At 42.6% G+C, this 27,279-nt stretch overlaps 1 protein-coding gene across 5 annotated transcripts in view; it reads left to right on the forward strand.

Moving 5' to 3' along the window:
* The first annotated feature begins 14,392 nt into the window (after positions 1-14,392).
* The window catches only part of LOC147623352 (general transcription and DNA repair factor IIH subunit TFB1-1-like), a 111,664-nt gene continuing 98,777 nt past the window's right edge, over positions 14,393-27,279 (forward strand). For 2 of the 5 annotated variants that reach the window (XR_015269375.1, XM_086821502.1), the window contains exons 1-5: positions 14,393-14,668; positions 14,799-14,909; positions 17,972-18,050; positions 25,031-25,104; positions 26,298-26,358. Coding sequence is in view for 3 of the 5 variants with exons in the window: in XM_086821502.1 (XP_086677628.1) it covers positions 14,829-14,909; positions 17,972-18,050; positions 25,031-25,104; positions 26,298-26,358 (295 nt within the window). In the remaining 2 variants the exon portion in view is untranslated. Of the gene's footprint in view, positions 14,910-17,971; positions 18,051-25,030; positions 25,105-26,297; positions 26,359-26,851; positions 26,916-27,279 lie in introns of those variants that run through there. The other 3 variants (XM_086821503.1, XM_086821501.1, XM_086821504.1) reach the window with 3 other exon arrangements.

Genomic DNA, 27,279 nt, shown 5'->3' on the forward strand with positions numbered 1-27,279 from the left:
TCACCATGCAAGAACACATTTTTTACATGCATCTGATGTAAACTCTCACAGTTGCCATCTTTGCAAAAACTGGGGTAAATGTCTCCTCATAATCAATCCCATGTGTTTACACATATCCTTTGGCTACCAATCTAGCCTTGTACCTTTTTATGCTACCATCACTATTATGTTTCACCTTATACACCCACTTACAGCTTTCTTGCCTTCAAGCCATGGCACCAAATCCCAAGTCTCATTTCCATACAATGCATCCATCTCCTCATCCATAGCTTTCTCCCAACACACATTTCGAATAGCCTCATCAAAACATGTGGGTTCTATAACCTGCACAACTTTTGCCATATAAGCATAGTGATGTGCACATAACCATCATAAGTCAACCTCTGCACATAGGGTTTTTGACTCTTCCAAATCTTCGTAACTTTGCATTGATGGCTTCCATAGCTTTCTTCACACCAGGTGTCCTCATTGTTAGAATCCCAAGCTCCTTATCAAGGCTCATCTCCGAGCCACTAGAATCTCCGTCAACAAGAGGATGCCTTACAGAAATATTAGGCATACCAAGGGCCTCAACCACTTTCTCCTTGCCTTTATGTAATGTACCAACTACATTTTCAAGACTGGTATCATGACGCAGCCTGCCACCACTCCATGGTCCATCAACAAAACCGTTGGATGAGGACTCTTCTAGTCTACTCAAATGATTGTGATTGCTGACTTGCATTCTGTACAACCACGTTTCCACTTACATCAGCCCCAACAGCCTGTTTGGTTTGCTTTCCAAATTGACATGCTTCACAAACTTTTCGCATACCTTCAACTTTAAACTTAGGCAACCCTGTCACAATTTCTTTAGTCTGCATAGACTTCATTCTCTTTGCACATTTACATGCCCAATTCTCTTCTGCCAAATGTATATATATGCAACAACTCTTGAACCATTTGCAAACATTGCAGCACTCACTTCAGGCATATTTACATTCAATGTAAACATTTTGCCCCACTCTATTGCCTTTTGTAACCAACTTGCACTTATCTTTAAAGTCTTCTACATAACAGCCAATCAGGGTAAAACTGGACATACAAACCCTGCTCAATCATTTGGCCAACAGAAACCAGATTCTTTGTAATGTTTGGAATATGAAGTATATCTACAAGGTACTTCACCTTACCATCCTGCATAGACAATGGCACATCTCCAACATGGGCAATCGGATGAGCAGTGTCATCCCCTGTTTTAACAAAACCTAGTCTTTCAAGACTCTTCATTTCCTTGAACCACTCACTATGACTTGTATGTGGTTTGAAGCACTTGAATTAACATACCATACATCATCCTCACATGTTGCTACATCATTTCTAGACACAACATAAACTACATGTTGCATAACAAACAACCTCTCATTATCCTCATTATTTCGGGTAGAGGATCCATTTCGCATGTCACTCTACTTCTTATAGCAATCTGCCTACACATGTCCAGGCTTACCACAGTAAAAACACCCTCGTGTATCATTATACTGCCTTCGCCAATTACCACGACCTCTTTGACTCCCCCTGCCTCTAAACTGGCCTCTTCCACTTGTGTGTTGTTGTTGTGAATCCTAGGACTGTTGCTGCTGCTGATCATAATTTTGATTGCCTGTTCGGCCACCACCTTGGCCACATCCATGACCTCTACCTCGTCCTCTACTTACACTTGTGTAGAAGGCCTGCTACTCTGAACTATTTTTGTTTTGTTAAGACTCTTAATCTTGACGCAAGTTTTTCTCTTCAATGATCAGCATTGACACCAAATCTGTGAAGTTGGGGATGTTCTCCCGAGTCTAAATAGACGTCTTGAATGCCTTGTATTATGGCCCGAGACCACGTAGACACACTTCCACCTTATCATCATCATCATCAACAGAAACACCAATTGATGCAAGGGATTCCACAATTCCCTTGATCTTCAAAAGAATAATCATTCACAGACATATTTTTCTTCTCCACAATATGAAGCTCATTCTTCAACTGAATCTTTCGTACCTTGGTGTTGGTTTCATACAGCTTCACCAAGGTGTCCCATATCTCCTTAGGTGACTTAATATCCTGTATATGCCCAATCATGGTGTCATGTATACTAATAGAAAGCCAATACATGACTTTCCTTTCTCCTTGATTCCAATCCTTGAATTCTTTCACATCTGCAGTAGTTGGATTAATCTCCGGTATCTCTGGTGCCTCCGCATGTTCACCTTCAATGTAGTCCCAGTACCCTTTTTCCATCAACATGAAATTTGTCAATCTAAACCTCCAAGCATGGAAGTTATTCCTGTCAAGATTTTGTGCAACAATCTGGTTTATTCCATCATTTGATATCTTATCTGCAACATAAATTTACCAAAAACAGCACTCTTATTTGACGTGCACAAATCCGCTCAGCCCTTAGCATGAACCAAGCTTTGATACCATGAAAAGTTGCAGGGGAGAAGAGAGCGTGAGCTCTTGCAAAAGCACACGCACACTCACACTCACACAAACCCTAGAAGAGAACACACAAGGTAAGAGGCTGAAATTTTTTCTTCTTCTTCACACAACAAAAGAGGCCTACAAATAAGATAAAGTGACTAACACACATAATAGAGTATATACAAGTGGTACATAATGTGAGCATGCTAAGAAGAGTGGGTAGATATAGACTAGTCGATGTAGTCGGGTTGTAGAATCTTTGGCGAAGATATGTGGTTGCCAACTACCAAACCTGTCAGTGATGTAAATGTTGAACAGTCATGCATACGCTTCGTGAGTGTTTGAGAACCCAAAAAAAGAGTCAATCTTGGAGCATCTACCTATGGAACAAATCCAATGAGATCTTACATGGCTAGATGTAAAAAAAGGAGGGCTTGGTAGGAGGTGAAAGTTAGCCTTCCATGGGACATCATAGTCACCAAAATATTTTCTCTGGTATGATAGGCGGTGACTTCATTTAGACCCCATAAGAGGCACTAACTCCTAGGGAAGGATCATTGTGCATGCTCGCATGTTAGTAGGTCCAAGCCCACCTTCGAGTGAGTATAACCCAAGTAAGCACAAATACTACCCAAGGGACATAGCATGCCTCATAGCCTTCTTGTCCTTCAAAGTCTAAGTCCCGATAAGTTCTCTTTTATAAGGAAATTATGAACTTTGGAGGGACTTATCCAACTAGAACCTAGGAGCCCACACACCTAAACCCAAAGAAGATTAGAATGAGTCGTGCCACAATGAGCACCCTCCCTCCATACCCAAGAAAGAAGGATAGCCAAAAGTGCCTTGGGACAGTATTTCAAAAGAGTTGAAATGGATGTCATGTTACCTGTTGTTTAAAAAGGAGCGATAGCCAAGGAAAGTACAATGCCCATGCAAAGTCCTGGCACATTTAGCTGGAAGCCTACGCCCATGAGTGAAGATCTGCCAAGTGGGCGGAGCTCTAATTAACAGAGTTTTACCCACACCCTAAGCCCTATTGGATCCTCGTCAAGATGTTAGAAGCTCAAGGCTTCTATGATGGAAACCCTTTCATTTGCACCCCAAAAACCTTGCAGACCACACTTAATTTCCAAATCCAAGGAGAGTCAGCAGTAGCCTCAAATCCCAGTTTAAGCCTAGCAGTCGACATTCTATTGGGTCAACCCAAGCTGTTGGAACCAAGCAATCGACATTCTATTGGGTCTCATTGGAAGTGAAAGGATTTTGTGAAGGGAACCCATCTATTAGGGTTTCAAAGTTAATAATTTCCACACCACAAGCCTCTATAACCATGCCATGAAATGCCACACTGAAGACTAAAGATGGAGTGGAGACCAAAATGCATGCCTTTAATGCTAATCTCAAAGCCTAAGCAGAAATGGAGAGCAGTGGATCCACCTTGGATTTCACCTTGACTCATGTTTTGACACCACCTTTAGAGAAGTCAAAGTAGTTCGTGGACACCAAGAAGCAAAAGAGGTAATACCAACCCCATGTGTAGAGCCACACATGGTCCCAAACCCCAATGGGAGCCATGCCCATGCTTTTATGGCATCCCCAAAGCAACCTGAAGGTTCACAAGATCAATCAAGTATGTTGGCAAAGTCGGTAGTTGTGACTTCAAGGCTTTTATTGTTGATGAGCAAGTGACACCATTCAACCTTTGCTCAATGAGGCCACACGGTAAGCCAGAATCTTCAAACCCCCTTGTATATATTTAGCATATCACTTCCTATTAATTGTATACGTATCCGTGAATTATTAAAAACTTGAAACCTAAAACAAAACTAAAAACAATAAAAAACTAAAAAAATACACATGCACCTATCTACACACAATACATACACACCCATGATTGCATGTGCACACTCTCTACACACACATGCACCCTATCTAAATGCATGGTATATGTCTACATCCAGAGGCAAGTTTGCGCTTATACCAATATGATTTGTATGATGAAAAGTCAGATATATACAAAGGTTGCACGTTCATCTTTTGATTCAAAATCATGTTATATTCAATGACCATGATGACATGCCAAATGCCAGCCACACGGGAAACTATCTCTGTCTCATGGTGAATGGTGGTTGGGTCTCGGTGCATATAAAGGTAATCCATGGAAGAAATACTCTTTTACCAACTTTAGTACTAGTGATGATTTCAGTCTCCGAGACTTTAGAGTGAAAGGCCTTACATATCATCCATGTATCGTTACAGAGTCCACATCTTGGAGCCAAGTTTCGAAGCAAAATAACATGAGCTTTTAACTTAAAAACGAAGTAGTGAAGTGGATATCTGCCCCCAAAGGTCGATTGCATTCAAAATTTTCGTTGAATATAGGAATGAATTTTCATCATTTTCGAGAATTGAATTTGCACTGAAATATTGCTTAGGCTCACGAGACATTGCATCAAAAGCTACACTGAAATATTGCTTAGGCTCACAAGGCATTGCATCCAAAGCTGTCTTATTCACAATGTCCACTTGACTGTTTATCGGAACAAGAATAGCACCCTCACTAAAGTATGAAGCATATGTCATAGTGATAACCAATTTAGAGTATACCCAATGTACCAAGTCTTTAAGGGTCAATCTTTGTAAGACCATATTACTTTGGTAGTGCCACCATCGAATTATCATTGCTACAATCCACTCCATTCCCAATATACATGACCCACTATTTAAACTCATTGAATCCATTAGTATTGCTTGATTGAATACACATATTTCCAGTTAACTTTAGAACTTTGATAGAGTTCCATAGAAAGGACTTTAGAACTTTGATAGAGTTCCATAGAAAGGAATGACACAATGATGCATAAACAATATCCTCACATCTTCCCTTCATAATAACACGCAAGATTTGTCTAAAATCTCCCCCCATTAATATAACCTTTCCACCAAGGACTTTGATAGAGTTCCATAGAGTTCCATAGAGTTAACTTTAGAACTTTGATAGAGTTCCATAGAAAGGAATGACACAATGCTGCATAAACAATATCCTCACATCTTCCCTTCATAATAACAGGCAAGATTTGTCTAAAATCTCCCCCCATTAATACAACCAAATGGTTTATCTGAGAATAACACATCTTGTGTAAAGCTCCTATCCAATGCTTCAAAAGCATAACGATGAATCATTGGAGCCTCATCCCAAATAATGAGCTTACAAACTCTCAAAACCTTTGCAAGTTGTCCATGTATAGGGACTTTGCAAGTTGAAGAATTGTTTAGCTCCAGAGGTATCTTGAATCTAGAATGTGCAGTACGTCCATTCACCAAGAGTAGAGAAGCAATACCTGATGATGCAGTGGTTAGAGCAACATGCCCTTATCCATGTAATCGTGCAAGCAACATGCCCTTATCTATGTAATCGTGCAAGCAAGCAATTATAAAAATAGGTCTTGCCCGATCCCCCCGGACCATCTAGGAAAAAAATACTATCGGCATCTATCACAATTGCATGCATTACAACATCGAAAGCAATACGCTGGCTATCTGTTAATGTTGACTCCATAGCACTTGACAGGTTAGATTGTTCGACAATATCAAAAGCTCTCTCTTACAAAAGCAATCTACTTTCACCCAAGACATCTAAATTAGTTCTATTTAGTTCAGGCATTCCTTCAAGATCTACCAATGTCCATGTCTGAGTATGAAGAATTTCTTCTAAATGTAGCAGCACTTGAGTTTCAGTGAATTATTGAACTGACCCCTGCTTCTCAATAACTGGCATAGAAAACCTTCTATCATTTCTTCTCAAAATCTCTCCCACAATATTCCTAGACAAAAAGGCTCACAAAATAGCAATATAGTACCAAAAAGACATCTCAACTACAAGGCATTTTGCATGGATGATGCTTCCTCCATACATGCAACCCATTCAGAATCATCTTCTAGTATCCCTCTGGCAATGCAAGCTGCCTTGAAGGAAGGATAGATGTGACCATTGAGCGAACACAAATCTTCAAATGACTTAGATCCTTTACATATTGTAAGAAGTAGGCGAAAATAGTATGCCTCACCTGTCGAAGGAGCTACAAAGTACATGCATCCTAAAGTGTTTCTAATCTTTCTTTTGGTCCATTTCTTCAACCTAGAGTTCCATACCCATTGTTGAGGGAAATCACTATACAATGTATTGTTTGTTTCAAGATATTGTTGATTACAGGTAAACCATTCAGCCAAAGTAGTCTTGCCTACATTTTCCCTGTGAAAATAATCTGCAATACTATCATCATTTCTGAAGATAACATTATGACCTCCATCTAAGTGTACCTATAACCGTTGCACATCAGGCTTCTCATTGTGTAAATCATACTCAAAGAGTCTCCAACAAGCCTCTGATGCAGAGACGTAACGTGCATCCAAATATCTCTCAGTCTCATCGACTACGCTTATGCCCCTTGTATATGTACTTGTAAAGATATTTTATTGCTGCTATTGTTGAGCATATTTCCACATTTACATGAGCATTATACGTGACTAAAAGATAAGGGTTATATAGCACAACCCATCTATTATTAACATTACACATTCTCACTGCTGCCACAGTTCTTCCATCATTTCGACGCATATACATAGGGTAACCACTCTCATCCACAATAGTCTCTTGTGTAAAAGCTTGTGGATAGTCCCTTGTGCATTTCCCTTTATCCATTCAAATTGCACTTGCAGTAAATGGTATATAGGGCCCATGGATATTGGAATGCAACATGACATCATGGAAGAGCAGGAAACATTTTCTTGTTAGGCAATTCAACACATACTAATCTATCATAGTCTTGGACAGTCTTATTAGGTTTATGGTCAGTATAAGGGATTTTCAAGTACCATCTGTCCTCCCCTCGTGGAAATAACATAACATACAAAAGAGGCATGTAACACCTATGCACGTTAGAGATGTGTTTGCATGCTCCTTCTTGAGTATACAATAAAATATCATGACGACCAACATTATGATCGTCACCTTGACTTATCATGATGTTAGCAATCTCGAAAGCTGTTGGCATCAAGTACTACCTAGATGTGGATTTCGTCTCACATATAATCATTTTCAATTTCCAAACCCGGATTGTCAATCAACATTCTTCCCACATACTTAAAAGCTTGTGCAAATGGATCAAAAGTGTGCATCATGGATTGAAGTGCTTCCGAGGTCGTGTATTCCAATCCATTCATGACACCTAGTCAATTTTGTAATTCGTGCTCAGTATTAAACATATACAACTGTGCAAACTGTGGCTTAGGATTGTACATATCATTGGGGACCAACAACCCAATCCGATGATAAACACTCCCATGCACCTTGAAAGTATAGAAATTACTATTGCGAAAGAGAGAGTCATCTATTTGTGCACCCAATGATGCAAAAATCAACACACTATTATAAGCCCTAATGTTTACCTGAAAATTTTTACTTGTAGTGTCACTACCAATCAAAAGAGACCTTAATGACTCGGGTGGTTCAGTGAATGAAGGAAGAGACACACGCCCATGTTTACAACAATATTTGGCAAGAACTTGTCCACAACTCATCTTCTTCTCACTTGCCCATAACTGTGCTCCACAAAACCACACTCATGTGTCATCCCTCCTAATGAGTGGCTTAAAGTGCATGAAGATGCCTACGGCCAAGTAGCTGCATGTATACCTTGTATGGGCGAGAGTTCATGGAGAATAGACAAAATCCCTCCCTTTCTTTTATCCAATACATAAGAGGGAATTTTTCTAATACTCTCCCTTCTTATTGTATTCTACACACACACACACACACACTCTCTCTCTCTCTCTCTCTCTCTCTCTCTCTCCCTCTCTCTTTATATATATATATATATATATATATATATATATATATATATATCTATCTATTTATCTTTTTTTTAACGATACAAATCATTTTTTATTTAAAAAACCCAAAATCATTCTACTCTCTCTCTCTCTCTCTATATACACACACACACACACACACACACACACACATATATATATATAACAAAATAAATCATTTTTTATTTAAAAAACCTAAAATAATTCTACTCTCTCTCTCTCTCTCTCTCTCTCTCTCTCTATATATATATATATATATATATATATATAAACAAAATAAGTCATTTTTTATTTGAAAAACCCAAAATCATTTTACACACACTCTCTCTCGATATATATGTAAAATCCCCAGTTTTGTAGCTTGCTTGTGTGACGCTCCCTCTTTGTCTGAACGAGCCTTGGGAGATATCACAACCACCACCTCCACACCTAATGTTGTTATTGCCATTCTGCCTTACCACGGTACCTCCCACCACTATGTCTCTCGAATAGCCCAATGTCTTTCTCACCCCATGGGCATTTCAATATGAGTATTTCCTCCCACAATGGTGTGCAAGATCATATAGAACCTTAAGGTGCTCTCCCCTCCACCATAGAAGGGCACATTGGCAACAAGTTATGAACCGTCAAATCGAGAATCACAGTGCTTTGGCCCCTGGCAATCTTCACGTGCCCGAGAACCCCAATTTTAAGTTGCGTGGGTGCGAGGTTGAGATCAAGGATGTTTTTTAGACTTGGAAAGGAAAACCCATCTCTTTACAAGGTGCAATTTGATTGGGAATTGTAGAGAAAGGTGGTGAAATTCTTACCCATCTCAAGCCTCGTCGTTTTGTCGTTCAAGTTTAATTTTTAAATTGTAAAAGGAGGTGGCGGCGGCTAGCGCTACTCCCTCCTCATCATCGTTTTGTCGACCACCCCCCTCCTCGTTGTTTTCTAGAGGCTGCAGAGAACGATTCAACCCTCCTTATCTTCTCCTCCTCATCGGCCAGCCATGATGGCAGTCTTTCATCTCCTTGCATACACGCTCCCCCCCCCTTGTGCTCCTATAAAGCACCAAAGCCCGCCTCTCTTCAAAATCTCTCAACCCCCCCCCCCCTCTACGGCTTCTCACCAATCACCCTCTCACCCCCTCGCTAGCTGCAACACCCCCTATAGCTTTTGTCGATCCCTTTTGTTTTTCTCCCATGTAGCCCCTCACCACCCTCACTAGCACTCACCCCCTCTCTCTTGCTCCCTTCTCTCTTCGCCAACTCGTAACCTCTCCCTCTCTCTCACTCACCTTCCATCAACAGCAGTAATGCCTCACTCCCTTTTTCCACCTTCACTCATTCCCCTCTCTTGTCAGCGAGATAGACACAATCCCATCTCTCTACAGCTTCTTGCTAGCCAACCCTCCAACAACAACCACTCGATCCCCCTTCTGGCGAACCCCTCATCAACCACTCACTCCTCCCCTCCGACAGCCCCCTCACCACCCCATGTGCTATATCTCACCCCGTCTCTCTCTAAGGCTTCCCTCATCTCCTTGCCACAGCCAGCCCTTACCATCTCTCACCCCTTCTCTCTACGGCTTCTCTAATTTCCTCTCCCAACCACCCTCTCACCACCCTTCATGTGCTCTCCTCTTTTCTCGACCCTTGCAGCCTCTCCCTCCCCTTTAGCGAACCCCTTGCCAGCCTTACCCTTTGTGACTCCCTCTCCCTCATGCACCCTCTCATCACCTCCTCTTCTCTCAATAGGTTAAACATACACATGCCACCTTAGGTGTGGTTTTCGGTACTCTTTACTTGTTCTTATTTGACCTTTCTTTAGAGAGAGAGAAACAGAGATGCCACCTTAGTTTCTATATGTTTGGGCATGGTTCTTCTCCAACCCTTCTACTAGCTTGGCAATAGGTAACCCTGAATAACATTGGCTTCGCCATTGTTTGCTTTTGCAAAAGACTGCCCACCTCCACTACAATAGGTTGGCCCCGAGTGCCAAGGCAAACCATATGGGTGGGCTTCTTCGAGTTGGATGAGAGCCAAGACGGTTGGATCTCTCTTCTAGAGTTCATCTAAGGATATGATAATTATGATGCCTGTCAAATAGGCCTTGTCCCCAAGCTATTTAGATTCTTGGATGTGGATTCTAGTGGCTTCTTAGAGCTCGATGAGAGTATCACCCTCCACTACAATAGGTTGGCCCCGAGTGCCAAGGCAACCATATGGGTGGGCTTCTTCGAGTTGGATGAGAGCCAAGACGGTTGGATCTCTCTTCTAGAGTTCATCTAAGGATATGATAATTATGATGCCTGTCAAATAGGCCTTGTCCCCAAGCTATTTAGATTCTTGGATGTGGATTCTAGTGGCTTCTTAGAGCTCGATGAGTACATCACCCTCCACTACTTGCTTGATGTTGGCATCCATGTGTGTGACTCTTGAAATGCACCCATCATCATGTTGGGCTACATTTGTAAGATTTGTCTGGGAGGAGCACACATTCACCCACAATGCTGGTGGTGACATCTTTGACCTCTGCTATAATTGCTATACATCTAGAAGCTTCGCACACCACCATGATGCCCTTATTATTGACAACAGCAATACATGTACAACTTGCTTTTGTCCAAGACCAACAAGACGCAAGTATACAACCAGGCTAAAGGTATGTTATGAAAATCCAAGGATCGAGAAATGAATTCATATTGCAAGTACGAGATGGAATGATGTGAAAAGACAAGGAAAAAGATAGACCACACCAAGACAATGTATAAAGGAAAATGTGCTACTACTATTTGCTTCCAAGCTAGCTGTCTTCATTTCTATTCGGAACACCAAGTAAGTCAATCTTAACTCAAAACCTTTTTATTTCACTACTTGAAGTCATCGTAAATTGATTTTGTTTTTGAAAAGTAGGGACTTAAGTTGATTGACTGAGTGATATAAAATGAGGTTTCCACCCTCGTTAATCGTCTTGGATTGTGACTAATTATCCCTAGTTGGCTTGACCACCATAAGATAGAATTTGATTCCATCTGCCGACAGTTAATTTGTACTAAGGCCTATGTGATTTCCCAAGGCCTAGGATTTAGTTTGAGAATGGCTTTGTTATCTTGAGTACTAGGACAAGACCTTAATTGTTAGCCATTGGTTAAAAATTAGGATTGTTTATTATAGACAAGTGACTGTTCTTCTTATAGAAAGGTGTTTGCCATATCTGGAGTTATTTATTTTCATGGTGACAAGCATGGTCTCAGAGTGCGGATAATTATGATAATGAGTTTGTGAACTAGGGAACTTCCCCTAGGGAAACCACTTCGACGAGATCGGTTTGGGGAAACCATTCCGATGTGATCTGTTTAGTGATCGGTCTAGGGCAACTGAGTACTCCCCACCCGGGGCAACTGACTTTAGAAATATGTAGAGATCGGGCAACCGCCTTCATTGGGTAACCCACCACGAGGCGGGGCGAGGGTTCTTTCTAGTAGTTACAAGACTGAGCTGGAAAGGTCTTCCATAGCAAGAAGAGGGTGAAGGGGACACTTATCGTTCTACTATACGAGTGATTTTTTGCCAAGACAGTTATAAGCTCTAGACTATTTTGTGACTCGGTGAGCCGAGGGATTGGAGATGGATGAAACTCGGGAAGTTGAGGGTTTGAAATTACAATTGTTCTTATGATGAATTTCTTTCTGTGTGTAGGCTGACTTGATTGGAAAAGAATGTATTCATTAAGGGATAAAGGAACATGTGCATAAGGATAATTAAATGAATCATGTTATAACTTGTATTAGTGAAACAATGTGCATAGTAATTTAGGTAAACCTCATAGATGAACAGTTCTAGTCACTGGGAAGCGGGTGGTTGGGTGGACCTGATGAGTTGGGTGTTTCCTTACAAGAGACAAAAAACTGAAAAGAGATCCTTGACATATTTCGGTAGGACCCCCAACCTTGTGAATATTGCTTATAAATCGGATCGTCCAGGAGAGGCACTGATGAGATAGCTTTCACAATGGGTTGGCATGATCTTATCGAGTGAGATGCCTCCTTATCCCTGGTGATGGGATGGGCGGTTATCTTACAATATATATATATATATATCTTTTATTTAAAATAAAACAAATGATTATACACTCTCCATACATTATATATATATATATACACACACACACACACATATATATAATATTTAAAAAACGACCTTGAGCAAAATAAAACACCTTGAGTGGTGAAGCAAATGGAGGAGGCGAAGGCGTTTGAGGAGCTCGAGGAGGCGAAGGAGAGGGGGGGCACTGTCGGGGGTGATGGGAGGGCCGTCCACCTACGCAAACAACCAACAGGGTGGCTACTCTCCCTCTGTGCTTGAGCTGGCATTGCAAGAGAGCTGAGAACACATGGAGCTGGCGATGAGCAGATGTGGAGCTGGTGACGAACGTTACAAGAGTGCTGAGAACACCTGAGCTAGTGAGCAGACATGGAACTGGACCCAACAAGCAACCATGGTGTAGAAGACTGGAGCTGGAGCAACAGATGGAGGACAGACAATGTAATCATGCTGAGGTTGTGAGACTAGATTGGATCCGCGATGGTGACCCGGTGTTAGAGTGTGAAGTTCACGCTTCTCCACCTCGCTCGAATTTGAAATGGAGGGAAAAGCACTTTTTTTTTCCTTTTTTAATTTCAAGCCGCCTCCTTTGGCCACGTGGAGGGAGGGCTACTCTCCCTCCATGCGTGAATTTCAGAACATGAATTAATAGAGGGCTACTTTCCCTCTATGCGTGAATTTCAGAACATGAATTAATAGAGTGTGAAAAAAGGGAGTATTTTGCACCTTAGTTTAGTTATAGGAAGGTTCTTCACCATGTGTGGAAAACATCTTGTCGCACACACACTACATGAATACTAAATATGACACATCTATGTATTATCTTAAGAATGAGTTTCACGGGGCTACTACGTGGTGGCAGCATGGTAAGAATGGGGGTAAATTTTCTGGAGGCTCAAGCATGCAGTTTGGAGGTTCGAGGAGGGATACGCTCCTACCCGTTGTTGTTGAAGACGGGTGAGGTTGATCGTTGCATGAATAATACTCCTAGCCCCTTGAGGTGCAAAGCATGTATGGTATTTCAATGCAACACTTATAAGTGGGATGATTTTTGATTGGCTAGGCCACCATTCAAAATGACGGGTTTAGTAGAAATAATGCTTGTTTTTTCACAATTTACCTTATTTTTTGATTATCAATGAAAATAAGTGGCTATATTTTACAATCAAATTGCCAAAAAACGGGTGTGACGTCTTGTCACAAGGCAACCCACGACACTAAATGGCAAGGGGTCTTCAAGATCCCCTCCTTGTGAGTGACGGGTGTGATGTCCCATCACACAAGGTAACCCACGGCACTAAATGGCATGGGGTCTTTAAGATCCCTTCCAGGAGGGATCAAAAGGTAGGGAATGATTCGGCTATCCAATCAAGTAAACTTGGGGTGGTGAACTTGGGATATTAAACTTGGGGATCGACAGTGGGGATTAAATCAAGATCATGATGCCACTTTTCGAGTGTCGGATCGGCCTTAAAAGTGGTGTGCCATGTAAATCAGAACCCAAAAGTAGCAATGGGTACTTGCTAGAAACTATAGTGTAGTGGTTAAATACTTTAGTCATACTACATGGGACCTAGCTTTAAATCACCTTTTGCACATATAATTTTTTCCCAAATTTTTTTTAAGTCCCAATCCCAACCCGACTTTAAGCAAGCTTACTACCCTTGAGTTTACCCGTAATTTTATTCTTGAGTTTAATGCCCCGAGTTTACTTCATTCAACGGTCAAAAAGTGGCGTTGCGATCCTGATTTAACCCTCACCATCGGTCCCTGAGTTTGCTATTGCAAGTTTACTGTCCCAAGTTTACTATCGTGAGTTTACTACCGCAACTTTATCTCATCAAAAATATCTTCCCAATCCCGATCTTTAATATGTAACTCTTCTTTAATCTCTTAATATAAATAGCCATTTCCTTGAAAAAAAACATATTTGTTTTTTTTAAATACAACTTTGAGAATCAGCGAAGAAGCTTCTTGTCTCTACGATTAAGTGCGTAGTGGCCACTAATATATATTTATTTATACTTTTAGGTACGGTGTACTCGACCCGCCACATTGATTGCTTAATCTTGTATAGATAATCTTGCTTAATGCCTATAAAGGCATTTCTTAAAAAATATTTTCGTTTTTGCCGAGGCCATATCTCCTCCCCTTTCTCTCTCTCTCTCTCTCTCTCGGATCGCAACTTGCAAGCAGCCAGCGCTACAAAAAAAAAAATTTAACTTTAGCTCTCTTGAACATCACTTGGGCAGAAAAAGGTTTTTAAAGTCTAATTTTACTATTTCTTATTAAAAACCAGCACCACAGAAGCGATGAGCTTTTAGGTAAAATTCCTCCGTTTTTGAAAACAAATTAAAAAAACGTATATGGCGATCGATCTTGCAACAGGCCCCTGATAGCTGAGGTCAAGTTCTCGTCATGGATGGCACCACGCTGACAGTAAGAGCCAAATTCCTAACAACTCCAAAAGGTCCTGGCATTCCGGGCGTTCTCATGCTGGTGAGTCTTTGTTAAAATTGTGTGTGTGTGTGTGAGAGAGAGAGAGAGAGAAATAAAATGATATATTAACGTCTGTAACAGGCCAATAATGGCCTATGGAACCAAAACTGAGAGTACATCTGAAGTTGGTGTCTCATCAAAGAGAACAACTAAATGAAACTAAAAAGTACAATAAACTGATTGTCTTACAGTTAAAAGAACAGAATTGTAAGACTCCGAGATGATACTGAGTGGAAAATACTGTGTCTTTGTTAATATTGTGTGTGTGTGTGTAAGAGAGGGAGAGGGAGAGAGAGGGAGATTTCTTTACGTTTACCATAGACCCAAAGAAAAAAAACTAGCTATCCAAAGAATAGGACTCATGGGTTTGCACGTAGAATGTGATCAACCCAACCAGCCATGTGGTGTCGTCATCTAATAATAGTACCATCCTTCTCGATGTGAGAACGTAGAGTTGTGATAAAGTTCACCTCTTGTGGTCCATGTCTCTGGAGTACTTGAGTATGTCTTGGATTTGTTGTTGACAGGTGGCAGGGATCCCTGAATGCATCTACAGGGAGAAAGAAATAAAGAAAGAAAGTCATGTATGCTGGGCAAGGCCCAGCATTCATCTTCAAGGCTAGAGAACTCTCAATCCAAATCCAAGTCCAAGTTCCAATCCAAGTTCTAGCCAAGTCCAAGTTCCAATCCAAGTTCTAGTCCAAGTCTAGATTCAAATCCAAGTGCAAGTCGAAATCCAAGTTCTAGTCCAAGTCCGAGTCCAAATCCAAATTCAAGTCCAAGTCCAAGTCCAAATTCAAGTTCTAGTCCAAATATCCGAATCCAAGTCCAAGTTCTAGTCCAAGTCCAAGTCCAAATTCATATCTAAGTCCAAGTCCATATCCAAGTCTAGATCTAAGTCCAGATCCAAGTCCAACTCCAGATATAAGTCTAACTCATCCCATGAGTAATCTCCACAACTCCTACAGCCTTGTCGATGAAGAAAACCATGGAAAAGCTCTTTATGGCAAGAAAACTGATATAAAACCTATTTTAATGGTTTTTGGGCAATAAAAACCTCCAAAAAATAAATTCTAGGGTTTTTGGAGCAGTTTTAGGGTTTCTAAAATTTTAAGGGTTTCTGAATTTTCAGTCCATACATGTTTGTATGGTTGTACGGATCTGTACAACGGTACGGACAAATGACGATGTGGCACTGCGATTGATGGGGTGCTATGAATCAGCGGGGAGTGATGAAAAACTCCATGATTTGGTTCATGATCAAGTAGATGATGATGTAGAAGATGATCTCCACGCTTCAACAAAGATGGCAATGCGATGAAGAGGTTCTTCTTCAACTTGATGCTCAAGAGAGGCTCTTTTATACTTGGGGAGGCCTTGCTTTTTGCCGAAAAGTGATGCTTTTGCTTTGCTTTTGCCTTTTACTTTGCTTTTGGTCTTTTTAATAGGAAAATATTACTTAACTTTAGTCAAAAGTTATTGTTTTGCTTTTCTAGCTTCAGGGCCTTGCTTTTTGACCTTGGAGTTGCTTTTCAAAAAAGCAGCTTTTAGCTTTTTGGTCTGGCTCAATCTCCTCTTTTCAAGAGTGCTCTTGGCTCGCGGTCAACCCTATTTGACTTTTTGCTACTTTTTGACTATTTTTCTAATCAAACCTTATGGACCTTGTCCCCATGTCTTCTTCCACCTATCTGGTGTCCAAGCAAGGGTTTCATCATGTGAAATAGAGCTAGGAGGGCCAAATAGTTACATTTCCTCCCTCTTATATCGTAGTTGTCCTCAACTACAGATTGCAAGTGTTCGTAGCACATCCATATGTTCCATGTATATCGATGTGTTCCAAGTACATCATGTACCTCCATATGTTTACAGGTACTAGCCTCATCTAGCAAGCTTGTGCATGTGGTCTTTCCTTGTGTCTATGTTGTTATCTGCTCATCTGGCAACATCTCAATGCCTTTTTTTCTTTGACCGATGTCCTTGTTCTTGATGGTACATCTTCATGGCCTGTCACATGTGTTAGATATAATAAATGCATACTTACCTTCTGCAAAAACTAGACAGAAGCTAGTTAACAAACAAGTATGCATCATTCGCGTCTACTGGGCATTCACATGCCATAAATCCAAGCCACGTCACTCTGGCATGTGCTGCGGGAAGCATGGTAAAGCGTGGGCCACTAAAAGTGACACCAGGCTATTTCCCCCTAGTTGCTGCCTTGGGGGCCTGAGCAAGGGCGGACACACAATACACTACACAATGTACTCAGGCGGTGAGCACAGGAATGCGGGCGCCACACAGCAGCACGGGCATGTGGGTACGAACAGGTGCAGCACTGTAGCACGGGCATGTGGGTACGAACAGGTGCAGCTCAGCAAGGGCGTAGGGGGGCACGAAGAGAGAGAGACCATCGGCGCGCAGCGCAAGCAGGGCAGCATCGGTGGGTGGGTACGAACAGGCGCAGCACAGCAAGGGTGGAGGGGGGCGTGAAGAGAGAGAGACCACCAGCGTGCGGCGCGAGCAGGGAGGGGGGCTTCAAAAGTCCAAATGAGAGAGAGAGAGAGAGAGAGAGAGAGAGAGAGAGAGAGAGAGAGAGAGAGAGAGAGTTGTATTAACGTCTACTAGAGGCCGAACTCGACCTATGAGACAAATCAATGTACAACTATCAATGTCTTCTGGATGTCCAGAAAAAAAAAGGACAAAATGAACATGAAATAAAGTATGAGAGTACTGAGCTAGTGGGGGGGTGTGATGGATAGAGCACTACTGCTAGAGAGAGAGAGAGAGAGAGATATTACGCGTCTACTGAAGACCCAATGGGCCTATGAGACCAAAGTGATACAATAATGTCCATGGCATATCTCATCATGGAATGGAAAATAAAACAAAATGAAAACATAAATATAGCTATCTCACTGGGGTGAGAGAGAGAGAGAGAGAGAGAGAGAGAGAGAGAGAGAGAGAGAGAGAGAGAGAGATTGAGGGAGGGAGGGAGGGAGGGAGGGAGGGAGGGAGGGAGAGAGAGAGAGAGATAGAGAGAGATGATTTATTGAGTTTTGTTACAGAGCCAAAATAAATTTCAATGGAAATCAAATGATCCGAAGGTAGCTCAAAATCTTGATGTCCATTTTCAAGCAATAAAAGGTACATGATTTTTTTTTTTGAGAGAGAAGGAAAGTATCTTATTAATGCATAAGACCAACGATGTTACTCCATGAGACCAACGATGTTACTCCATTTCAAGCAATAAAAGGAACAAAGATAATTTTTTTTGGGGGAGAAAGAAAGAAAGAAAGAAAGTTATACTAACGTCCACGGGAGGCCGAATCCGACCTATGGGATAGATCAAATACATCCATTTACATTCCACTCTGGGTATCGATGCCAAAGAGGCATAAAACTGAAAAAAAAATAACTCAAAATGAACTCTTAAGACTCTTAAGAGTTTAAATTACAATGGGTTCTATTGCATCTAGTTCGAAATTGAGGTTCAAAATAAAAATAGCTATATTTCATCCATGGATGGATTTGCTCTTGAGGGGGGTGGGGTACGGAATTCTTTAATGATTGCTTGTCCTCCTCTGTATATTGCCCATTTGCCATTCTTTCTTGCTTCTTTTTGGCCTATGAGACCAAAAGGGTTACATCATATCCATGGGGTACATCATCCCGGGTACAAAATAGTAATAAAGAAAGATAATAGAAATCTAGAACTGTAAAATCTGATCTAGGTACATGAGCAGAGAGCTCTCATATCACCCTAATACATCCCTCATGGGCCATTGTGACATGGTGCTCAAGGTGGCTGGCGCGAGAAGGTCCTACGATGATGGGAGATGATGGATGGATCCTCCTGTGGTGGTGGCGTGGCTGTGGGCAAGGGCCATGGGATCTGGGGCGGCCAGCTCTACATAACTCAGTGGCTCTGTCGAGTGTCACACCTCTCGGCCGAGCTCCTACACTAGCCTGTGGTCCGGGTATGGTAGGTGGATCGGCCCTCGGAGTGTTGGTATGGAAGAAGTCGGTGAGACCTCTCTGTGCTAGTCCTCGAGCAAGTACAACTGATCTAGATCTCACTAAGGACTCCGTGTGTGTGCAGATCTCCAGAAGAAAAAGTCCCAGGCATCCTTGTTCCGAGAAGTCCATGATCCTGGAAGGTGGTCCGAACCTAGCTCGAAAGAGGCAATGGAACTTTCCCCGAATCTCATAATATACAGGGCATCGGCGTATGCAATGATCGTCTGTCTCGGGCTCTGTGTGAGAGAGCTGGCATATCCTGTCCTTTGGTGCGGCCACCTTGGGCCCATGTCTGGCAGTCTCCACTCTAAGCTGGTGGGACAAGGTGCGGATCTAGCCGATTGCACATCTCACCCCAAAAGATAGGTGTGCCCATGTAGTGTGGGTGGGTGATGAAACCATCCTTTGTTAGGCATAGGAGGTGGACTCTGTAGAAGGCCATCTTCGTCCGCAGTGGATGACTAGGTGAACTCCATGTCCTCTAAGTATCCAGTTTGAGAAAGAGAAAAGAAAGAAAGAAAGATGTTATTTACACGGCCACATTCTTAGGAGTGGAGTGCTCTGCCGGGGAGGAGTTGGGGCGTAGCCTTGGGAGTCTTAGCTTCTCTAGCATAGAAACATGGGACGGGGAACGGGGAACGGGGACGGGGACGGGGAACGGGACGGGAACGGGACAAAAGGCCGTCCCGGGGACGGTGGAAAAAACGGCAATCTGAAAACGATTGTTTTTTTGCAATTTTTTTTAACACACTTGATTTACACTTAGAAACCAAGACATTAAGCACAAAATTGCACCAAAAAGAGGAGAAATGCATAGTCGTATTAGCAAAAAACTATAATGGGGCGCCGATGGCGTGATAAACAAAAGTGAGTGTACAATGATCAATCTAAACAAAAATGCCAAATGGCATAATGAAAGGCCCAAGGAGGGTGTACACTCAAGGCAATATGACTAAGTGCCAAGATACAAGACTCAAGAGACTAGGCAAGAGGCTGAAAAGGGTGAAGATCAATCGTGACCTCCTCGGTGAAGTCCTCCATAGGCTGGTCCTCAAGTGGGAGGGGAGGGGGAGGTGGGGGGGACAATGCCTCGGGCACAACCTCAAGCTCCTCTAAAATCTCGGCCCTCTGCTGATCAGAGAGATGTGGGTCCTGCTGTGCCTGCTCCCATTCGGTGAAAGGATCTGCCTTCTTTGTCAAGCCCTTGCAAAGCATTCGCAAGTTGGCACTGACAAACACCAAATCATTTGCACGCTGTACACCAAGGCGGTTCCTCTTCTTAGAGGCAATGTGGCTATAAACTGACCAGAGTTGCTCTAGGCAACTGCTACTGCAAGCCTGTGAGAGTACGCGCACAGCAAATTCCTGCAACTTTGGAGTTTCCGCACCATAATCCTCCCACCAAAGTGCAGACCCTACCTTGAAGCGGTCCGCCTGTGCATCTGCCAAACCAAAAGCCCCCCGCTTCTCTCTATAAATCTGCAATTGGTCCTTGATTGTGCGGCGATCCTCCTCACTAGTGTAAAGGCGATCCAAGGTTTGTCGAAGGCCTTTGCTCACCTCTTTGTCCTTGTGTTGCCCTTTGCCTTGAAACTCAGGATCAACAATGTAGGCAGCAGCATGGAGGGGAGAGTGGTAGGCTTGCCACCTTTTCAAACATAGGGATTTGACCTGTTTATAGTGAGGCTTGACTTTGAACATTGCTTTTAGCTTCTCTGTCATGCGATCCATTGCCTCGTACACTTTGCCAATGCATGGTTGAGTGGAATCCACCACCCTAAGGAGATCAATAATCGGTTGACCTGTTTATAGTGAGGCTTGACTTTGAACATTGCTTTTAGCTTCTCTGTCATGCGATCCATTGCCTCGTACACTTTGCCAATGCATGGTTGAGTGGAATCCACCACCCTAAGGAGATCAATAATCGGTTGCACCATCTCCACAAGCGCCTTGGCCTCCTCCCACCATGCTGCATCATCCGCCCTTTCCCTGCAAAATTTGCCGACCGTCGTGGAAGCCTCTGAAGTGCGTGCAAACTCATCACTGAGGAAGAGTCCCCTCAATGCCCCGCTACATGTACACAAGCGGCCTAGCATGAGAAAGTTGAATGCAAACCTCGTCTCGGAATACTTAAGAAGAGAGAGGCTTGACTTCTTGGAAAACTCGTGCTGCACCCTGTGATGGTTGAGGACAAAGGTCACTATTTTGTTGGCACCCTCAATGACAGGTGCAACCCAATCCAAGGCCCCTATGTCTTTGATAAGGTTGTTGAGGCAATGGGCCATGCAAAAGCACACGGTGATGCGAGGATAAGTTGTACACATGACAACAATTTGTTCACGAAGATTCTTCCTCTTGAAGCTTTTCGCAAAGCTTTCGGCTTGTTGTCTATTGGGGATTGGTCAACCATATCCCTGTACATGTTCACATCATCACTCCAAGGCGGAATTTGTAGTCATATATATGGTAGTGATGTGTGTGAACATACTTATGATGGTAGTGATGTGTGTGAATATACTTATGACCAGCCGGGACAGGTTTTTTCCCATGCATGTGAACACCCTCTTATCCACTTATTTGGTGTCCTTATCTTTTGTACTTTGGACTCATTTCATTATTACATAATCTACATCGAGTTGTGTGCCACCCTCTCTCTCTCTCTCTCTCTCTCCAGTGGGCCATCACAGCGCAGGCGGGTGGAGAGGTATGGAGAGGCCTTTGGTATCTATGATTGCTAGGCTTATTAGAGCCAAGGCTGTGGTACCTCATGAGATTATTCGAGCAGAGCTGGCGGCTGCCCCTCTGGTGATTGAGGCTCTTACGAGATCAGTCTCCTACATACATGGCTTGTGGGATCTCCCCCGAGATAGATATGCACGCCTCGCCCTGGAGTCCTCCCGACAGTTAGCTTTACAGGGAGACACGGCTTGTTGGTATGGACAGATGACATCTTGGTTCCAGGCACATGGTTTTAGCATGGACAGATTGCCTCCCTTCCAGTATTCTCTGGAGGCACCCTCTCTCACTCTTACACGGACAGAGATTACCAGACTCATCCGTCAGGATTTAGTTCAGCTGGACATTAGGAGGACATGGATACAGCCGACTGAGGAGCTGGGCACGAAGATGGCTTTCTACAGAGAGCATTTTCTTCAGCTCACAGCAGATGGTTTTGTGATCAGACCCAGTTACATGGATGTACACTTGTCTCATGCAGTACGATGTGCTATTGGTCAGATTCGCACATCCTCACACCAGCTTGAGATTGAGATTGGCCGATATAGAGGTATACCAGCTGAGGCCAGGATATGCCGAGTATGCCATGGGGAGCCAGAGACAGAGCTGCATTATATATGCCATTGTACTGCATACTATGAGATACGTGGTCGTTTCCACTGTTTATTCAGAGAGGGTTTTGGACCACTTTCCAGAGTCATGGGGTACCAGGACCAGAGGTGTTTGGGATTGTTCTTGCTTGAGCTGCGGAGACATAGAGATAGCCTGCTTAGGCGCACAGAGAGCCAGACTCAGAGGCACATTACAGACTTCTTTAGTCCGGCCATCACTGCGCCAGATGGACCACAGCAGCAGCAGGACATGGATACCGCCCACACCAGGGGTACACTGATTGATCGTGCGATTGAGCTTGGGTGGTCCAGACGCCCACGACTACGGAGGAGGGCATCCCAGCATAGACGGAGGTTGCAGCGGCAGATTCGGATTATTCTTGCGAGGCATGCGAGACACCCAGTCAGGGTGCTGACCACAGAGGATATTGAGGAGATCCGCCAGTGTCCGATGCGGCACATATTATGAGATGGAGGTACCTCCATAGTGTACCTTCCAGTTCCAGTTTCATTTTCTAGGTGCCAGTAGTATCATCTTTATTTTTCATTTTCTGGGTTTTTTTATCCAGACATTGTATCAGATCCACCATGATGTAACTTTTGGTCTCATAGGTCATTATGGCCTTTTGAAGACGTTAATATAACATTTCATTTCATTTCATTTCATTTCTCTCTCTCTCTCTCTCTCTCTCTTGTATGATCCATAGTCCTAAGCTTGATTAAGAACAAGATGTTGAATAAACATGATTAAGACATAGGAGAGAGAAGAATAGAGAGATAGAGTTGGTGTCAAGGTTTTCTTTTATTATATGGTATAAAAAGGTGATTGAATGATAGCTCAAGTGGTGAAGGTGTTTGCCTAGGACCAAGGGGTCCAAAGTTCAAAACCCCCCTTGGTGCTTCCTCGGCGGCATCACCCACGGGCGGATAATTAAGCGCCTACGGGTGGTGTAACTGCGGGAGGATCTTGGGCCTAAGGCCAGTTGGAAAAAAAAAAGGTGACTGAATGATTGTACATCTTCAAGGGCCCTTGGTCTACCCCAATAGGGTGACCTTTGGCGTTATACATGCTATTACTGACTTGTAGACTTCTTCAAATGATGAATGATGAATGCTTTTTGCAAATGATTGGCTTATGCTTATATATGCTCTTGAGGTGCTGGTCGGTCCATGGTGTTGCTATTGGCCTACTGTGGACACATGATATTACTTCAAATGTTATTATAAATGCTGCTCTGATTTTAATGCTTTTGCCCATGTGCTGGCCGACTGGGTGCCTGAGTACCCATGTGGCTGCCGACTGCTGTGTAGAGCCTTCTTATGGCTGCCGACTGGGTTCCCGTGCCCTCCATGATGCTTAACATGCTGATGATGATGCTGATGTTGATGAGGGTGCTGATGGTGATGCATTATTAATGCTAAGCCTTAATTGCTGTCCTAACCAGGGATTGTGCTGTTTATGCTGAGGTTTAGGCCATGCCACGGGTGTTCACGTGACACTAAGTCTGTCTCAAGGTGCACCAAGAGGGTCCTAGCTCGGAGTTGGATTACCCTAAAGAAGACCTCTTATGGTTATCTACATCAGCAAAATTATTATTGTTTTAATACTGTTTTCATTTTGAGCAAGTGTATTTGGAAATTTGGCATGAGTTACTCTCAAAGCTTGTATGTACAAGAACTCCTTGTTCATGAAGTCATTATCTGGGGCCGGCCAAAAGGAGAGGGGGGGTAATTTGTTCCTAGTGTGTATACATTTACTTCTAGTCTTGCATGGCATTGTGAATGTTGTTGTTGTTGTTGCCATTTTGTTAATCTTAATTGCATCAATAGCGTTTTTGTTTTGAGGTCTCCCCACTCCCGGTTAGCATTAATGAATTCTTTATCCAGTGTTCCTCCTCTAGGACAAAAGTGTAGAAATTGGCTCTCTACATTGCTACGAGTGGGTGCATGTGAGCATGTAACTTTATGCACCCAAGGACTCTGTATGAGTACGGGGCTATGAGCCTAGTTGTCAAACACTAGTTAGGGCTTAATCTAGTAGGGTCAGGGGATCCAGAGATCAGGGGAAGAGCAAGTACATACATGTGGCTAGGGTTAATTATTAATAAATCCTTGTGAATTGGCTATTTATGATTGGATGGTTATTTATGGAGATAGTTATCACTATATAAGTGAGGCCATGGGTTATTATTATTATTGATTGTTAATGGTCTGAGCCTAGATCAGAGTAATCATACTCCTGCCATGGACATGGCGGATCAAAGGCGGTCTTGCCGAGGGTCCCTTAGGATAGGCTTTGGTGGTATGGGACACTAGAGTTGACTGGCTTGGCCTGTGGGAGTGGAACTTTAGCCCCTGGCTTTGGTGTAGTTGTAGACGTGACCTACGGTTGGTTGATGATCCTTTGGCTTTGGGAGGAGTTCTTACACCTCTTGCTCTCCATCTAGCATAAAAGCATTGAGGTATAGTCAACACATATGGAAAGGTCATACTATAAAACTGGAGGGTCCACCTTTCTTTAAACGTGTTTTGTGTGGTAGTTCAATTTCTAGTTTACAAGCATTGAGTTATGAATCAACACATATGGAAAGGTCACACTATAAAAGTGGAGGGTCCACCTTTCTTTAAATGTGTTCTGTGTGGTAGTTCAATTTATACTAAAGAAAACTTTCAAATAGTCAGTATTTCTAGACTTGAAACACAAACGTTGTGGATATAAACTTCTAATAGCTTTCAATCTGCATATTTGTCAATGTGCAGGTCATCGAGCTAGTAAAGAAACTCCGAAGTTTAAAAAGGCTCTGTTGAACATGTTCATGGATGCGGAGATGAAGGTATGCATGTCTTTAAATTGAAATTTGAATGCTATATCCCCTTACTGTCCCTTGTGTAAGCGGCCGAGACACACAAGAGATGAAACTCTTGAGTGTCTCAACACTGTGCCCACCTTAATGATGAATCTCTGCACTTACCACCTTGTACTCGGTGCAAGTCCTATTTACAAAGACAGGATAAAGAAGCCAGTAATATTCAAGATCACCAATGTAGTTTGGTAACTCTTTTTAAAGTTTCTCACATATCAACAAGACTCTAAATAGACCACCTTTTACCTTCCCTTGTTGACCTCTACCCCTTGGCCCTTGCAATATATTCTGTACACCTATAAAGGCTTATGGAATTCCCCCCATGGGGATCAAAACGTTTGAAACCTCTACTTATGCCAGACAAGGCATAACAAAGGTGTTTTGTTTCTATCCTCCCTGCTCTCTTGCGACATTGTACTCTTGCATGCTGGATATATGCATGGAACTCAACCTCAAATGATGTCTGGTGGAATAGAGGGTCTATGAATCAAACAAGAGAATCGATCAGTAGTCTCTCTACCTGACCTGTTGCCCTACTCTCTCTGAATGGAGTACATTGTTAAGAGTGGTGTTTTCTGCACCATACAAGGGATTTAAGAGGAGGGGCTTGCTGAGAACATGCAGAAATTGAGCTCGAAACCAGTCTTTTGATGGTTGATAACCTTCAGCCATTTGTGGTGCAGATAATGGTTTCCATAGAGAGCCCTGGTCATGTGAACGCAACAATTGGATATCTCTAGTGGCTTTGCTATCACAAGTGAGGTAGTATGTGTAAAATTCTCAAGTTGTGGAATGTCAGCACGTGAATCTTGTGATTGGCATGCCTATGCCAGTCATCCACAAACAACTGGGTATAGTGTTCATTGTAGAGCTGCATGCAACTTCCCCCTTCTTGCACCTAGAACAATGGTTTGGTTTCTAGTGTCTTCATTTTGAAAGAGAAGTAGTTGTTGGTAAACTGAAACTGATTTGGGTCTAATAATCTCACTTCAGTGACTTCAATAAGAGTTTGAGCTATGTGGTTTCAAAACAGAAGGGAACATCAGTGAGAAGACTCAAGAAGCATGGCAAGCTTTTTTTTTTGGTGGGGAAAGGGGAGGGAGGGTGTCATCAATCCTTGTCTTTTACTAATGAAGAACAGTTTGTTTTTTGAAAACATGCAGGAAGGATATCTCTTTGAATTCGATAACTTTCAAGATCGAGATGAATGTCGCAACCTTGTTGGTAAGGTTTAACACCACCACCCTCTACCCCCATCCCCAAGTGCACCTGGGAGTACTACTTGCAGGCGACCAGCCCACAAAGTGCAAGGACTTCTTGTTTAGTGCATGAATCCCAACCACAAACCTATCCTTTTTTGACAACATGACTATTTCCCTTGCTCCTTGCTAGCAGTGTGTGCGTGTGTGTGCGTGTATGGGGCTTTGCGATTTTCTGTTGTATCTCTCTGCTCAAGCCTTAAATTTGAAGGGTGTCGAAAGAATAAACCACCATTTGGAGGGCACTGAAACCTTGAAATTTGAGGCCCGTGGGTATTCTCCCCTCTTCCTATGAGGTATTAAAATTGATTTTCTAGTCAACTCCCTTCTGAGGCAGCCCTCTAAGCGGCGCTAGACTCCTAGTAGGAACTACATCTCCTTGATGTTTTCCAGTATCTTGCATTCATTATCTCACATCCCATTCTTCCGCATGTGGATTCCACAGAATGAGCTGGTTGTGAGTCTCCTCTCGATAACATTGATGACCATGAATCATGCATGCATGACGATTTCTATAAAAAGGTGATGTCTCTGTTCACCACTTTGTCATAGGAGGTTGAAACTCTCTGATGTCTCAGTTGTCATTGCTTGCTGATAGTGCAGTTGCTGTGACTGACTTGCAGGTCTAAAAGAATGCTGTTGAACTGTAGATAGCTAGGAGCTTGTGAGAACTTGTTCTACAAATATTATTGCACATTTCTTAAAACAAATGCCGTTAAACTGCTATAGCTAGGAGCTTGTCCTTTTGTCCTTAAGAACTTGTTCTACAAATATTATTGCACATTTCTCCAAAAAATATACTAAGGTGGCGTTACCACAATCATCACATTTTTCTTAATTAATTAATTAATCTATTTATTTTTTATGATCATTGTATTATTATGTG

Source organism: Cibotium barometz, chromosome 27, assembly GCF_041138505.1.
Source record: "Cibotium barometz isolate CiBa-2024 chromosome 27, ASM4113850v1, whole genome shotgun sequence".
Lineage (NCBI taxonomy): Eukaryota > Viridiplantae > Streptophyta > Polypodiopsida > Cyatheales > Cibotiaceae > Cibotium > Cibotium barometz.